The 15,764-nt window shown below is 39.6% G+C and overlaps 3 protein-coding genes across 7 annotated transcripts; all 3 read right to left on the bottom strand.

Moving 5' to 3' along the window:
• Window positions 1-4: 4 nt before the first annotated feature.
• On the bottom strand, window positions 5-2,879 carry LOC135934499 (protein rolling stone-like). The gene is made up of 4 exons (XM_065476293.1): window positions 2,524-2,879; window positions 1,482-1,734; window positions 1,313-1,426; window positions 5-909 (listed from the first exon to the last, which is right to left on the bottom strand). Exons 1-4 carry the CDS (start codon window positions 2,617-2,619, stop codon window positions 506-508), a joined length of 867 nt encoding a protein of 288 aa, XP_065332365.1. The 5' UTR covers window positions 2,620-2,879; the 3' UTR covers window positions 5-505.
• Window positions 2,880-3,566: 687 nt separating this feature from the next.
• LOC135934497 (protein rolling stone-like) lies at window positions 3,567-12,383 on the bottom strand. 5 transcript variants are annotated; one of them, XM_065476287.1, is made up of 5 exons: window positions 12,364-12,383; window positions 7,280-7,398; window positions 5,876-6,134; window positions 5,709-5,816; window positions 3,567-4,635 (listed from the first exon to the last, which is right to left on the bottom strand). In XM_065476287.1, the coding sequence occupies exons 2-5, from the start codon at window positions 7,373-7,375 to the stop codon at window positions 4,214-4,216; spliced, it is 885 nt and encodes a 294-aa protein (XP_065332359.1). In that variant the 5' UTR covers window positions 7,376-7,398; window positions 12,364-12,383; the 3' UTR covers window positions 3,567-4,213. The 5 variants fall into 5 exon arrangements, with proteins under 5 accessions (XP_065332359.1, XP_065332361.1, XP_065332363.1 ...); XM_065476289.1 differs by lacking the exon at window positions 12,364-12,383 and adding an exon at window positions 10,940-11,146; XM_065476291.1 differs by lacking the exon at window positions 12,364-12,383 and adding an exon at window positions 8,656-8,819.
• Window positions 12,384-12,385: 2 nt separating this feature from the next.
• On the bottom strand, window positions 12,386-15,503 carry LOC135934500 (protein rolling stone-like). Its single transcript, XM_065476294.1, has 7 exons — window positions 14,678-15,503; window positions 14,387-14,623; window positions 13,666-13,930; window positions 13,414-13,518; window positions 12,669-12,898; window positions 12,483-12,609; window positions 12,386-12,420 (listed from the first exon to the last, which is right to left on the bottom strand). Exons 2-7 carry the CDS (start codon window positions 14,492-14,494, stop codon window positions 12,401-12,403), a joined length of 855 nt encoding a protein of 284 aa, XP_065332366.1. The 5' UTR covers window positions 14,495-14,623; window positions 14,678-15,503; the 3' UTR covers window positions 12,386-12,400.
• Window positions 15,504-15,764: the final 261 nt, after the last annotated feature.

The following is a 15,764-nucleotide window of genomic DNA, read 5'->3' as shown; positions in this document are numbered from 1 at the left end:
CGAGTCAGTTGTAATTTTGCTTTATTTATGTTGCTCAAGATCAGTACAAAGCTTCATTTAAAACAAGTTTGGCAGTAAACAGAATAAATCGCAAATTTATTATAAAGGAATGTTATGAAAAACTATAGTTATAACTGAGCAGGAATGATTTGCTCTCTCTTATAACAACAAAAAGAAAGAAAGCCTCTCTTGTCTTTATAAATCACTACGTTTTTTTAATTATTATATTTACCTGAAAAATATTTTCAACGTGTTGTCTCACAGTCATCTCAAATTTGTTAGTTTCGTGATGATATAAATTAATGGATACTCGAATCATCTTTTTCTCTCACGCGTGCGAATTCAATACTGCACATTGCGACAAGTGGAGAGCTCCAAATCAATTGGTATTCAAAACGGAATCGATCAATCGCATGTAGCACACATAAACGTAGGCCAATTGTGCGCGCTGACGTGTAAAATGAGCCTTGGAGACCAATTGAAACGCTAATCGCCTGGGATTCAGTCAGGCAACTTGGGCCGTCGTGTTGGTCATGCACAGTTCTACTGCGGCGCTGGCGGCAAAGGCAGAGGGAAAGACGGCCCTGGCGAGCCGCTTCCTCGCCAGGTGGACCACCCAGATCAGGGTGTGGATGACGACGAGCAGGGCACACGCACCGGCAGTGGTCAGCAGGCCGACATAGGGCTTTTGCCAATCGAGTACGGGGTAGATTTTGGTTTGGTCGTCCCTGCTGGTGCCGCCGCACAGGTAGTACATCCACGAGAAGATGCCGTAGCAGGCGCCCAGCATCACCGGCTGGTACACGTGCAGGATGCGCACGGGGTGGCTGTTCACCAGCAGGTCCACCAACACGATCACCGTGTTTAGAAGGTGCTTGTGCACGTTCAGGAAGTCGAATGAGTGTTCCCCTGAAAATGTTGTTTGACAAAGAGTTTTTAATACAAAATTAGCATGATATCAAGCAAACTTGTGCTTCGTTTGATGTGGAATTTCTCGAAAAGAAAACATCACACTACACTAACAAAGAGGACGTAATATCAGCAAAACTGAAATCCAAATAAAATGAAGACATGAAATAGAAAGAAATACACACGCAAACATAATTCATTAAAATTAACGAAGGAGCCGAAACAGCCGCTGTACATGTACGAGAACGATTAATTGTTTAATTTTTTCCTCTCGTAATATCTCTATTAGCTGACCATTCTGAATTAATTTCAACGCAGAGTCATTTTTAGTGTAGTGAAATTTAGTCGCAACGTATCCATTCCATTCCTGTTTGCTCTAAAAATGTGAGACTTTGTATTATACCTGATTTGTAGACCGTGGTCCAATACAGAAGCGACACGGCCGGCGACAAAGCGTTGGCAATGTTGTGCGCCACCCAGTAAGCCTTGTGCACACGCGTCATTTCGGCCCCACTCGCTGCAATATTAAGCAGTTCGCAAAAAAGGCACGCGCGACAATGAATTAGTCATACCAGCAAAACTCGAGAGGCTTAGGTGGTATTTCGAGGCGAGAAGGGCAGAGAGGACGGCCTGCAGCGTGAGCACGGCTGTGTTCCAACTGGTCAGGTGGATGGGCCACTTCAAGGTGCGCGCCACCCTCTCTGGGGAGCTTACGTTCTTGAAGTCGATCAATTCTATGAGCAATGTGCTGACCAGGTAAACGGCCACGAACCATTTGTAGAGCAGGTACGAGCAGATGCAGTGTTTCGAACGCTTGCCCTGCCACTGCGAAAGGCAAATAATGACCAAAAAGCATGAGATCGAGCAAACTCAACGCAATTGACACCATGGGAATCATAATTTACTTGTTGATTGAGTCTTTAAATTTTATTTTTTACGAGTTGTCCAGGAGGATTTTAGTCATCTCTTAGGCACACTTTTAAAATTTAAAAATCCTGAGCTAATTTACAAAACCAAAATTAACAGTCCTAGGACATTAAATTTTGTGTCAGTTCGATTGGGCTTAATTTTGAAATCGAACCACTGGAAAACGGTCGTATCAAAGTTGTACAAAATTATCCCGTATGTGATTGGTCCTTTTATAATTTCTCTTGCAAAATTAGCGAGTTAGAGTCTTGTAATCAAAGAGGCGGTTCAAATTAAAACAAAGAGGAGTTAATGCAGCAAATTGATAACATCCTCGATTGTGTTTCTCATAATTTATTTGCTCATCCGTCTCATTTATGTAACAAACATTAATAAAGAGCTTGTGTTGTCATTGCAGTATTAAGTAACATTGACACTGGAATTTATTCTCTTTGCAACTTCATTGTTTTATATTTCTCCGACATTGAACGACTGAAAGAAAGAAAATATAGTGAATTAGTACTTTTAGTAATTAAATAAAATAAAATAAAATTAATTAAAGGGATGCTCAAAGCGTTGCTAGGGGACTTCCAAATCTCATTTTGTTGAAATTTAAGACTGAATTTAAACTCAGTAATATTTTGAATAAAAAATTCAGTGATTTTGTCCCGAATTGAAAAGAAAATATGAGAACACACACACACGTACTTGACTAATGACAAATTCCTGAGGTTTGTCGTGCTGCAGACTCCTAAATTGCGCACTGAACTCCCTCTTGAGGGTGAATCCGACCGAAGGGAACATCCTGGCGACAAGTCCGATTCGAGAGGCAGTGTCCAGCGAAATGAGCGTGTCTCAGCAGCCCTCCCTCCGCGAGCACCGCGTTAATTCGGTTCTGGCATCGCCTCCGCGACATTTGTCTTCATAATAATCGGGTTCAAAGGTGGTAGACTTGATATTATTGACCTCTTGATCGGTGCTCTCCTCCGCTCGCTCTCTCGCCCGAGACCTATTTGGCAGGTACGAAGACGACTTATTGGTTTACCATCCATGGGAATACGATAATTGAGAGCAAGACGCATGCATGCGAGCATCCCCTCACGTTTCACTGCTGGTTACTGCGCCATCGGAAGCAAAAGCCACTCAACGAGCTACCAATTAAAATCAATCATTCAAAGAGTCACATGTAGTACAATGGTTTCAAATAAACATGGGCGTTTGGATGTCAATTTGCTTCAAGAAGTAAGTCAATCAAAAATTGCCTTACTTTTTTCAAAAATTGCCTTTTTTACGTAGAAAAAATCTTTAAAATCCAAAATGGCAAAAATTTGGCCCATATAAACGTGAAAAAAAATCAAAAATTGATAAAACGGGTTTTCTCTTTTAAAATCGAATCCAAGAAGTTTAAAAAACACGTTTTTTGTTCTATGAATATGGGGCGATTTTTGTACAGCCGAATTTGATTGTAAATATTAAAATTTGACTTTTCGAGGTCATGGCCGGGTGCTGACACCCACCCCTGTCCCCAGGGATGAAATTTTCGAGTTAAATTTACTACAGTGCGTTCTTTGGTATCGTTTGAAATGTTTCTCGCCACGAGAAATTTAATTCTGGTTTTAATGCGTCGAATTTCGTTCCCTTTAATCATACTACCAATGGTTAATGCCATGATCCTTCGATATATAGGGGGTGGATTTTTCAAACCAACGATGTGAAAGTAAGGGTTTTTGCTAGTAATAAGAAACCAGACATTTCCAGACACAATATTATTTTTTATTGCTTTTTTACCCCTTGCACATGCACATTTATACATATTTACAGAACAATTTCATCGTCATGACATGTCAAAATGTATCCTGTAGCAAACATGGAAACAGATGAGAAATAGAGAGCTGTATTTTAAATGCTTCAGTTCCTAATTGTTGTTAGTCACTCTCTCCGTGGGTCATCTGGACTAGTGGTAGATCTAAAATGGATGCTCAGTCTACTCTCCATTAAATCAATAAATTACACCGACATATAAACTGAGAGATTATCATGCTCATTTGAGAAAAAAGGACAACATTTGAGATTTTAAAGCCCTTCATAACAGGGCTTGATTTTTTTATCACATGAAACTCTTTTCTTCTGAGAATAATCACATATAATATTATTATAGCTTTGGTGGATGCTTTTGAATAGGAACAAGATCAACTTTATTCCTCAGCTCGCAGCTCAAAATTACTTCCAAAATATTTATAAACCTCTTTGCGATTTTAGCACCCAACAAACTCATGAATCATGAACACAATGCAGAGAAGGTCTAAGTTGAAATGCAATCGAACAGTGTCTCACAAAATCGCAAATTCTTTCTTCGATTCATTTCCTAACTAAATGGAGCAGCACAGTGTGGGGCGGCTTAGCAGAGCTGGATGTTCTCGCGCATCGTGGTGGGCGCCTCGAGGTTTGGCTGCACCGCGTACTCGGCACCGCGGTGCGCCGACGGGACGAGCGAGACGGCGACCTTGCGGCGCAGCAGGTAAAACAGCCAGACGAGCGTGTGCAGCACGACGAGCAGCAGGCAGGCGGCCACGACGGCGGCCACGGCCAGGCCGGGCCTCTGCCAGTTGAGCAGCGGGTAGATGTTGACTTGGCTGTCGCGGCTCGTGCCCCCGAGAAGGAAGTAGACTGCCGTGAAGATCGAGTAGCCCAGCGCGAGCAGCACCGGCTGGTAAAGGTGCAGCAGGCGCACGGGGTGGCCCGCCAACACCAGGTCGACAACCACCACCACCGAGTTCACTAAGTGGTTGTGCACGTTCGCGAAGTCCAAACTATTTTTCGCTGTAAAAAAATTAAATTCATATAGTTTAAAATTGCAATCCAAATAACAGTGTTACAACTAGAAACTAATTTTTAAAAAAATAAATAATCACGCAGGAATTTTTTTTTAATTTTGAACAGTCTAATTTACTCAATATTGGCATAAAACTTTTCTTTAAAAAATAGCCATTCGTGTGTGAGAAAATGACTATTTTGCCGTGGCATTGACGAATTCCAGCTTTTTTCGTGATAAGTGACACAAATTGTACTATTTTTACCGATATGTATTGTCACCGCTTAAATCTCGGATCCTTACAGTCAGGATTGCAAAAATTGAACACTGTTAAACTCGACTTAACCTCCCCTACATAATAAATTTTTAGGGTGATCAACCACATCCCCTTCCACCCCACGCATTGCATCAAAGACACAAATGGTGTCGCTTTGCATTTTCAGGAACTTGTTCATGGATCAAACCCCTCTTATACATATTAATAAAAATCTACCCTAAACACCATTGGCTATCTAGGGGAGGTTGAGACGAGCGAATGGTTTGGAGTTTTTGCAATTCTGACAGTTAAAACCCAAGATTTGGTGATGACAATATTGGAAAAATTTAGAATTTTAATTTTTGTTAATATTGTCACCACCAAATCTTGGGTTCTATAAGTCAGAATTGCAAAAACTGTACACCGTTCGACCTCTCCTAGGTAACCGATGTGTTTTGAGGTTGACCAACCCTCATCCCCCTTCCACCCCATGCATTGAAGCAAAAATAAAAATCGTATCGCATTGAACTTTCAACAAACTTATTCACTGAACAGAATAACCCTATAATATTAATAAAAATCTACCCCAAATTCCATTTGCTATTTAGGGGAGGTTAAGACAAGTCGAACATTGTGCAATTTTCGGAATTCTGACTGTTAGAACCCGAAATTTGGCGATGACTATGTTTGAAGTTTAACTGGTTCAACAAATCTATACTTCCAATAATTTTTATATAAAATGAAATCTATCCAAATTATTGAGTTAACGTCATAAAATTTTTCATCTCTTTTCCCAATAAAATATTTCGAAAATCCACAACTTACCAGGGTCATAGACCGTCGTCCAGTAGAGGATGGTGACGGCGGGGCCCAAGACGTTCCCCAAATTGTTCAGCAACCAGTAACTCTTGTGCAGTTTCGTCATTTTCTGGTCTAAAAATTCGAATTCGAGGTCAGCCAGCTGTTTGGAATTGTGTCAGCGCACATTTTACCTGATTGACCAGAGGTCAAGTGATGTTTGGTGACGAGGATGGCTGACATGACTGCTTGTGCCAGCAGGATGACAGAGGACCAATTTGTGACATATATCGCCCACTTGAGCCGGTATATGGCGTTTTCCGGCCATTGGAACATGCCCAGAATGCGCACATCCACTAGGGTCACCACCATGCCCACGAATAGGTACGCGGCAATAAGCCATTTGTAGAAAAGGTAGAGCGAGGTGCATGTCTTTGAATCGGATCTGTGCCACTGAAAAATTACATATTTCGAATTACATAAAGGGAAATTTTGATATTATTTTAGACAAGGGTTTTGGCAAGGCATTTGTTCGCTAAATGTGATTTTATTTTAAATTTTTGAAAAAGAATGGGATCAACCACCAATTTATATTAATCAATTTGGGAAGTTGGCTGAACCATAAAGCTAAGTTCTAAATTTGGTTTGATTTCTTTACTACGTTTTTCAATTAATTTTGGTTCTTAAAATTAGGATGAACATTCTTTATTCATGGCAAAATGCCGCGATATTGACGTTCATTGAGGAAAAAAATTATCATGTTTTCCCGCTTCTAATTGTACGAATTACGCACATCCTAAACGAAAGGCTGCATTAATGAAGTAGTGTTTTATTTGCAAGCGCTGGGAGTGGGATGCGCGGACGCCGCGGACGGATTAAAAACCGCAAAGCAGCTCGATTTGTTAATTAGGTCAATATCAAGAACAAAACAGCACCTTGAAGGAAAATGCGGTTCTTTTTAGTTACCATCAATGGTAATCTGGAAAATAACCTTTTTCTTTCTTTGCTTCATGCTAAAACTCTGTTGAAATAAATTAACTCGAATATTAAAACGCCTATTTGTTGAGCAATGGATTGTGAACTAACTCACTGCACTTTCCTTTCCGCTGATCAAGTAAACCAACTTAATTTTAAATTAGTTAAATTTGTGTCTCCAAATTCATTATTTTTCTCGATCTCATTACTCATATAAAAAATGCGTTATTAGATTGATTTAGTTTTGCAACATTGCATCTACAAGTTGTCTAGCAGGAAAGTTTGCAAGAAAGTCTCAATGAAAAATGTAGCAACTTCCGTAACTTCTGCTTTCTCTAGCGATTTGCGGTGGTGTGAAACAGCTATCTGTTTGAATTCTCTACGGCGATATATATCACTCAATAGACTTGCAAATAAATAAATAAACAAAGCTACGCCTGATTTTGGAATAAAAACGATGTTTACTAATTAAGCACGTATATTGACTACAAAATAGGATGATTTCAAAACGATTTATTTATATTTTTCGATAAACTGACTGACATTTTGCTTACAATTTATAGTTTAGGGGTACTTGGGTGGCTTCTGTCGAGCAACAAAGTATATAATCGAATGAGTCTCACCTGACTTTTGCTGAAGCGGTCGGGCTTGTCGTGCGAGAGATGCCTCGACTGCGCCTTGAACTCGCCCTTGAGCGTGTACACGATGCCCGAGATCATTTTGTTGGGGCTGCTCCTGCTTCCTGAGAACATTAGGTCCACGAATGAGATCCGGAGAACAAGACAAACTATAAAGCTCTGGTCTGTACACCGCGAAGCACTCTGTTTTAATGAAATATATATCCCCACCGCCGGATTAAAACGCGCGATCGGTGCATGCTACAAAGTTGGCGGGTGGGTGTCCCCGGGGCTCTCCTCTGACGCACAATGGGTAAGATTCGTCCGTAAAGGAATCAGCAGAATGAACAGAATTTGCTATTGAACTTGACATTGGCTCGTATTATGCGTGCCACCGCAATGTGATTTCCCTGTTATCAGTAGTTTTTGCATAACCGCAGTTAGTATGGCATGAAAAAAACACACAAATCGACAAGTTTCCATCTTTGCGGTCATCCAAAAATATTTTAAAACAGTCAGGGTAGTCGAAGTATACTTGATAAATTTTGATTAACATGCAAGGAAAGGAATCCGATATTCAGTTGGCTGCTGTTTACCAATCAACCTCAGACAGAAATTCAAGCAGCGTGGGATTTTGCTATAAAACTAGAATTGCTGCTGTTCAAATATAAATATTGGAAATTGTTTTAGAATATAAGCTGTTTCCTGCATTAACTTAAATGAGTTAAACGAGAGAATTACAACGTCCAGTCCAGATGGGGATGGTACAATTCGTGAAAGAAGTTACGCTTGACTGATTTGATGGCATTTCGAATCAGAATCACTTCTTTTTCCCCTTATTATACTTATTGAAAATGCAGAAAAAAATGAAAAAATGCAGTTTGTCTGCATTGTACACACATATCGGCCTTAAAAGAAAATAAATAAACAAGCCGTTTCCCTGATAACGTGCGAGTTTATTATTTCCCTTTTACGCTACCCTTTGTATCACATTGTATAGCGACTGCAACAAAGATGATGATGCGAGACCGTTATATTTTTTCTGCACTTGAACAACTTGTACTCATGCAGAGCGCATGACGAGAGTGCAACTTACGCTGGTCTTAATTATTCAGCAATTGAACTTGTTAACTCTTTTATTTCGGCAGCGCATTTTCATGATATTAATTTTTATTAAATCAAATGAGGATCAAAATTTTAATGGTTAACTCTAAAAATCCTAATTATCTAAATAGTTTGAAATAATCAATCAACAATCAATTTGTAAAGCCCCAAATTAAAAAAAATAGTCATTCTCAAAGCAGTGCAATTATCAATTCACTGCTCTCCTGCAGCTGCTTGGAGACGTGGTGTGATTGTCGGACGATCTCGCCACCGCTTACGTCAGCCAATCGGTGGCAAGGAGAGAGGAATTCCCTTTTCTGCAGACGGCAGGCAGTCAGGTGAGTCAGGTCATGCCACTCTTCGTGAGCAGCGGAGGGAGAGAATGAACGAAATAATGCACCGAGGCAACGGCCTTTCTCCCGCCGCATTTGAGGAAAACCCGCGGCCGCGCCGCCTTTGCTTTGACGTGAATGAATGAATTCTTCACTGCGTGGCCCTGTGACGCATCTTTCCAGCGGGGAAACATTTCGCGACGCCGAAGCTCCGTATTTTTACTACACGCAAGGCCTGAATTAAATGCGCCTTGTTTTAAATAATACTGCGTTCCGGTTTTCAAAACAGGAAAAGGGTCAAACATTCAAATTCCAAGAAATAAAAAAATAATTAACGATTTGAAATGTTCACTTTTCGACTCGGGGGATGAAATTATGGCCAATAGGGGTAGATGGCTGAGGTTGAGCATCCCAAAACTATTCAGCTACCTTAAATTTGGTATTCATTCGATCGGGCTTGACGAGAGGAGTCAAGCACACCTTAACTTTTAAAATGAGTTGTTGAATTCTCAAAATTCACCAAAAATGTCCCGTTTTTTTAATACTCTTTGAGTTAAAACTGATCGTTGGTGTGATTTTCGTCTGATTATCTTGACCGTCCTGTGTCCCGTGACTCTCGCTTATAAGGCTTTTCTTCAAATAAGTTTATTAAATTAAATTGATAAAAAAACACTTCGTCGCATCCGGTAGGGCTTCAACCGCATGCAAATTTTAAAACAAACTAAACTGCGCCTCAGACGTGCAATCGATAACGGAAAGAGCTATGCAAAATTGTCAAACGAAAAGGATCTTGGACGTCATGTTTAAAAAAATACCCTCATTAAACCTGAATTCGAAGAATTATTTATGAAACACTATTTCCTAATGTGCAATCAAACACAAAAATATGCCAGATAGACGCAGTTGAGCGAACCCGGCAAGGCTAACCGAAAAAGTGATCTCAGATTAGCGTCGAGGAAAGTCGCATGGGGCTAAAGGTTAGGTCAAGTGGTTGTTGACCCCAAAGTGAAAATGAATCAATCAGTGCGCAAAGGATCAAAGCGAATCAAATTTGCGTTGCAAGAAAGCTGAAATACTGATTGGTATGAAATTTAAAAAAATGCATTCATTTTTGTTTAATTTGGTTAGCATCAAATCGGTATTTGAATAAAATTTCAGCTCTTAAAGCAGTCCTCAATTAAAAATTGTCATAGGTTTTCGGCAAATAACGATATACAGTTAAAAAGATCCTGATCAGATCTTATGCTTATCGTGGTTTTGTTTTTATTTATCGATTGTCAGTCTAGCGTACTGGGTTACGCGTGGCCTCATTAAACAATACTTGTTGTAGTTCTATGTTTGGAAAATAGGTTCGACGGAAAGTGAGGGTAATTGGATGAAATAGCCGGTACTACTCATTCTTGCACGCTACATTACATATACTAAAAAATATCGCAAGGAAATCGCATACAAAAATTTCATTCAAGTCATACAACACAATATTTTTAATTTACCTTCATCATCACTAGAAATTTTAACCGCGGAAGGTGAAGCATTATAAATGCGACCAACCATTTCATAAAGATTTTGTGCGGACACATTCAAGCTAATAGATAATTTTTCACAGCATCTTTTCGTTGCTTCCTAGTTTTTCGCATCACAATTGTCTACCAATTTTCCTGTTTGCCTTTTCAGAAATTTCATACATTCTAAAATATACAAGGAAACCACAGAGGAAATCCCATGTTTTTCTAAGTTAAGATCAACACAATTCAAGACCATTATTGTTGCGTCAATATTTGAGGCTCTTTTTGGCTGTTTATTCCGTGCTAATATACCGACCAAAAAATATTATTTTGCAACAGACATATGTAGGCTTTCATGAAATTAGAAGAATATGACCGATGAAATGTTGGGGAGCTTTGGAGTTAGTTTCGGGCATTTCCATGTTGGACTTGTGGTCAATATTTGCATCACAAAATTGTACACGTTTCATTGAAAAAATATCCGACTGCGGGGTTTCCTTGTCAGCGTCACCATATAATATAAAAAAGTCCTAGTATCATATTTTCAAGATATTTTACAACGTTTTAATTTTCTTTATGAAATAAATTCAAATAAATTGTCACATGAATTTAATTTAAATAAACCATCTTGTCCTTTTTCAATTTCGATATTTGTTTCATTTTGTTTGAAAGTGATCAGTAATGCAATGAATTTCCTGACAGACCAGAAATCAATCACAAATTACCTTGCGTAGCAGCGGAGGATGCGAGTGCGGAGACCGCAGCGTTTGCGCGACTGAGTTTCAGTGAGAGCGGCGGACCTTTGATTTTGTATTGTGCTTTCCTGGGGGCACCTGCTCGCCGACATCAGCTGATTTTCCTCCACCAATACCGCTGCCGTTCTGCAGGACTGACCGAGTGGATGAATGGGTCGATATCCGTGTGCCGCCCGCCCGCCCGCGCGCGCCTACTCCAACACACAAGTCAACGCGGCGCGGGTGAACGGATCGGCATCGGCATGCACGTCAAACTCAAATATAATGATCGACCAGATACTAGACAGCAAGCCAAACTTGGCCGACCGGAAGGGAATAGCATTAATTTCCTGGAATTTCTTGTCGATATGGAAATATTCAAGCACATAAATTTCAGGTATTTGCCAGTGACGGCAGATGGTGTAGTTAAAAAATATATTTTAAATAATGCAAAAATTTAAATCGTTTTTTCTTGTGATTGCACATCTTCCCAAAAACAGGATTTGCTCTGGATTCCTTTCACCGAGCCCGATTGAGCTAACAACAGATTTGATTCCTTTATGACTGTTAAATTTGATTTTAATTATAATTTTGGAATTTTTTATTTTTAAAATGTGCATTAAAGTTGTCTTATACCAATTATGAACCTTTGTGAGTAGCATTATCTAATATTTCCAAGAAATTCCTCTTGAAAACTCGTAAAACACTTATTTTTCGACTCTTGCAAATTTTGCCAACTCTTAATCTCTGATTCTAACCATCAGAATTACAAATACTACCCGCTATTAGATTTATCTCGACCTCCCCTGACCAACCGAAGGGTTTAAGGGGTGCTCACCCTCCACTTTAAAATTACTATAATTTTTATGACTTAAATGAGTATTTGACGCGTGACTTTAAAGACGTGTGTTTGTAAATGTCTATAGTATGTGTGATGATATATTTAAAAATTGATATTGACAACCATTCAAAAGTCATTGTATATATTCCGACTTAATGGATAAAGGAAAATTTGAAATTGAAATTGAATCAATCCCCTCAAAAAAAGTAATTTCTTTTCATTATTTTACATATTTAAGGTTTAAATTTTGAAGTTAGGTTAGTTTAAAATGTAATCCATGAGGAAGCATGCGTAGCAGGGGTGTTGAAACTGTTGAAAGGCGATGGGGCCAATCAAGTCAAGCGCAGACTTAGCAATTTAAACGTGTTGATGTCTTCGCTGAACAATCAAATTCAAATTAGAGCGTAAACCAAAACGAGAATACAATTAAATCAAAATTAAATGTTTTTTTTCAGTATTTATAAATTCCTCCTCAGCAGGTGGCAATGATGCAGAAGCAATTAATTGTAAAAACCTAAATTTATTATTCAAGTCTTTGAAGTGCACAATCCATGCAAACACTTTTAACACTCACGAGTTTCTAATTGTCGACGTAAGCTTCGTTGGAATGTTCATTTCCTAGTCCATTGCTCTTCAATTCGGAATCCACAGTGTAAACTGCACAGTTATTTTGGCATAATTCGAGATCGTTACCCGAGTCTTTCTGGCAATTTGTGCCTAGTTGATGAGCGACAAATCGCCTCAGCTGGTATAAGATCCACACGAAGACATGAGTCGAAATAAAAAGGACACATCCGGCCACGATATAAGCGATCGCTATCTGGAAAATTATTAAAGTTCATTAACTCAAGCCAATTGAACCGCAAAAATTTGATTTACAAGGGGTTTCTGCCAGTCCAAAATCGGATAAATGCTGCTGCTGCCCCGTTTGTTCGTGCCTCCAAGGACGAAGTAGATGAATGTGAAGACTAGGTATGCAGCTCCGAATATCAAAGGTTGATAGAAGTGCAGCAGACGAACGGGGTGCGCGGTCACCATGAGATCAACAACCACCAACACAGAGTTCATTATGTGGCCATGAATGTTGCCAAAATCCAGTCGGTGTATATCTAGATTAAATTTTTAAGTTAAAAATGTGAACGAAAAATTTTAGAATGCAATAAATCATTTAGGGTTGGTGCAATTTAAAAGTTAACATGTGCGTTGATATCCTCTTATCAAGTCCGATCGAATGAACAACAAAGTTGAGGTCATCGGTCAAGGTGAAAGGTCACCAAGGCTCTTTTTCGAAATATTCTGGGTGTTTTTTGGATTTTGAAAACAGCCCCATACTTTGAAAATCCGTAACGCCCCTCAAAAGTGGTCATCAACTTGTGTGAAAATTTCAAGGAGGCATTCGGCTTCTTTTTTTAAGAAATTCAATTTTGAGTTTCGAAAATCACGCATTTTTCGATTATTTTAAAATGGTGTGAGCGCCAAATCTCGGGTTGAAACAGTTAGAATTGCACAATCTGGACACCGTTTAACTTGGCTTGACTTCCCCTGGTGAGCTGAATAGTTTTTGGGGTGCTCATCCCTCACCCTCAACCCCTATTGCCTAAAGTGAATATTAAAATTGTCGTACCTTTGTTGTAAATTTTCGTCCAGTAAAGGATAGTAATCGAGAGTGCTGCCGCGTTCCCAACGTTATTAAGACACCAGTACCATTTATGTAATTTTGTCATTTTTCCTGTCAAAACATAATTATGTTAATTTTTTGTGGGAAAATCCTTGCTAAAACTCCTGAGGCGTGTAATTTGCACGAACGTGTGAGTGCAGTGTTGACCGCCAAACGCCGACAAAGTCGCAAAAAGCCGGAGAAAAAAATCATGTTTACCTTTGGGCGAGCGGAATAACTGGTGCTCGACGGCCAGAACAGCCGCAATCACGGCCTGCGCGGTCAAAACCGCCAGGGTCCAGTTGGTCAGGTAGACGAGCCACTTGGCACGGTAAGTCAGTCCTTCTGGCCACTCGAAATCTCTATTTTCCAAGGCGTGCACGTCGATTATGTTGAGCAGCATCCCCGTCAGCAGGTACACGGCGAAGATGATTCTGTAAGTCATGTAGACTGCTGTGCATCCAGTTGATTTAGCACAGCGCCACTAGAACACGACAATATTAACTTTCGCCGTGTGTTTCCTTCATTTATTAATAAAAAAAACCTTTGAAATTTTTTCCATTTGGCTGCATGTTAAATGTGCATTTCCCCTTGCACCAAGTGAAGCATAATATCGATTTCTTTTCAGGACCGCATTGCGCACACTAAATTTCGCGCATATAAAAAAATATATGCAGGTGAAAATTAGTTATTTTCTTATTAAAATCTTAAAAAGTCCAAAAAGAGATGAAAATATATGCCATTATTTGCGTTTTTTAAGTTATGGTCGATCTAATATCGAATTTTGAAAGTAAAAACTGTTCGGTTAAGTGGAAAATCTAGATTGACACAATTGACACAACAAATTTTATCATTGAAACAACAAAAAAATCAGGTATAAATTTATTTCCATTTTAAAGCAGCCCTTTGTAAAATCTCTATTTAAATTAAAACTAATCACCTGACTGTGGCAAAATCTACTCGGCCGCGAGTGTTGCAGCCGCAGCAACTTGAGCTGCATTTCCCTGCGGATGGACGTGGTCAGAAGCTGCCACTTTTTCGCCGTCATCTCAGAGTAAATTTTGGACCGGAGCTGCACGCAAGGGGATGCACCCTCTAAGATGGTCTGACAACGACTGCGGATAAATGCGAGTTGCACCCTCAAAATGCACCGTCCCCTCTCATCCCCTCATCTTGGCTGCGCACACGAATCTGTTAGCCGTCAGATGGTCTTACAATCAATTCTACTCACAATACCCGTCGGCGCGCAGAGGTTTTAACACGCCGCTACCTACGGAGCCGCGTGCTTCCTCGTCTCGCAATGGGCTTAACGACTATGGGCACCTGCGCGAGCGAGAGCAACGATTACACCAAGTCTTGACGAGTAGTGGGAATTGTACAGGTTGAGTGAATAGCAATTTAATGGAAGAAAAACAGCGTGAAAATTGTAAACAGCTCATTTATTTCGTCACAATCGATTTAAAAGTTAAATTTCTAAAAACACAAGTTTGGAAAAAATTATTATTTTACTCGGACCTTGATCCTCATTTTTTACTCACTCGCCTCAATGCCGTATAACCTATTCTAAAAATGAATGTGTCATGATTTTTTTTATTGCGGAGGTAGCAACAAATTTTTTTTTCAAATCGTTTGCTACAGCATTTTCAGCGGTGGAAAAATTACGTCGTTCAAATTGAGTCGAGGGCGGAAGTAGGCGCTGGTTTATTTCCATCTGCGAACCATTCATTCAGCTTCTTGATGAAAGAGTTGGTTGACTGCAAGTCGAGTAGTTATGCTCGGTTATTCGACCTTCACACCCGCGCCGCTCAATGGGTTTAATTGAATTATCTGACCTCCGTCAGACCAGATGAATGGCCACTTTGAAAATTAGATTTTGCAACGCAAATTGCCGCGTGCAAGTGGAGTGACTGTTCGGAGTTACGACTAATTGAGTTATTAGTTTATGCGAGCTCCGCTTCTCTGTATTCCTTTCAGTACGATAAAGATGACTATATAATTCATACCTATAAAAGAGAGTGATATTGTACTTTTCAGGACTGACCTCCAGATTTTAATTTCGCTGATTCATAATGTTATAGAGCCAAATGTAGAAGGCCACAAAGGTTTTTTGGTTTTGATATTACCATTTTGTAGAGCAATAAAAATTTGGTAAAAAAATAAACTCTACAAAATTGGTGTATTTTCAGATTATCAAAAATTGTTTCCACACCCAAATCTCAGCTTCTAACTGTCGGATTTTCAAAACCCGCACATCAATAGACTCGTCTCAACTTCCCCTAGATAGCTTAAGTGGTCTAAGGGTGCTTTCCCTTCAAACC

This window comes from Cloeon dipterum, chromosome 1, assembly GCF_949628265.1.
Source record: "Cloeon dipterum chromosome 1, ieCloDipt1.1, whole genome shotgun sequence".
NCBI classification, from domain to species: domain Eukaryota; kingdom Metazoa; phylum Arthropoda; class Insecta; order Ephemeroptera; family Baetidae; genus Cloeon; species Cloeon dipterum.
Note: the sequence above shows the minus strand (reverse complement) of the source record. Positions and strands in the feature narration are given on the sequence as shown.

Bases quoted from the DNA above. Each gene is read 5' to 3' on its own strand.
- LOC135934497 (XM_065476286.1), bottom strand. From the start codon at position 7,408: ATGTTCTCAGGAAGCAGGAGCAGCCCCAACAAAATGATCTCGGGCATC. The intron at 6,135-7,279 runs GTGAGACTCATT...GTAATTTTTCAG, and splicing joins ACCGCTTCAGCAAAAGTCAG to TGGCACAGATCCGATTCAAA. The intron at 5,817-5,875 runs GTAAAATGTGCG...TCGAATTTTTAG, and splicing joins CTTGACCTCTGGTCAATCAG to ACCAGAAAATGACGAAACTG.
- LOC135934500 (XM_065476294.1), bottom strand. From the start codon at position 14,494: ATGACGGCGAAAAAGTGGCAGCTTCTGACCACGTCCATCCGCAGGGAA. The intron at 13,519-13,665 runs GTAAACATGATT...ATGTTTTGACAG, and splicing joins GTTATTCCGCTCGCCCAAAG to GAAAAATGACAAAATTACAT. The intron at 12,610-12,668 runs GTAAATCAAATT...ATAATTTTCCAG, and splicing joins TGGACTGGCAGAAACCCCTT to ATAGCGATCGCTTATATCGT.
- LOC135934499 (XM_065476293.1), bottom strand. From the start codon at position 2,619: ATGTTCCCTTCGGTCGGATTCACCCTCAAGAGGGAGTTCAGTGCGCAA. The intron at 1,735-2,523 runs GTACGTGTGTGT...TGCCTTTCGCAG, and splicing joins AGGAATTTGTCATTAGTCAA to TGGCAGGGCAAGCGTTCGAA. The intron at 1,427-1,481 runs GTATGACTAATT...TTAATATTGCAG, and splicing joins AAGCCTCTCGAGTTTTGCTG to CGAGTGGGGCCGAAATGACG.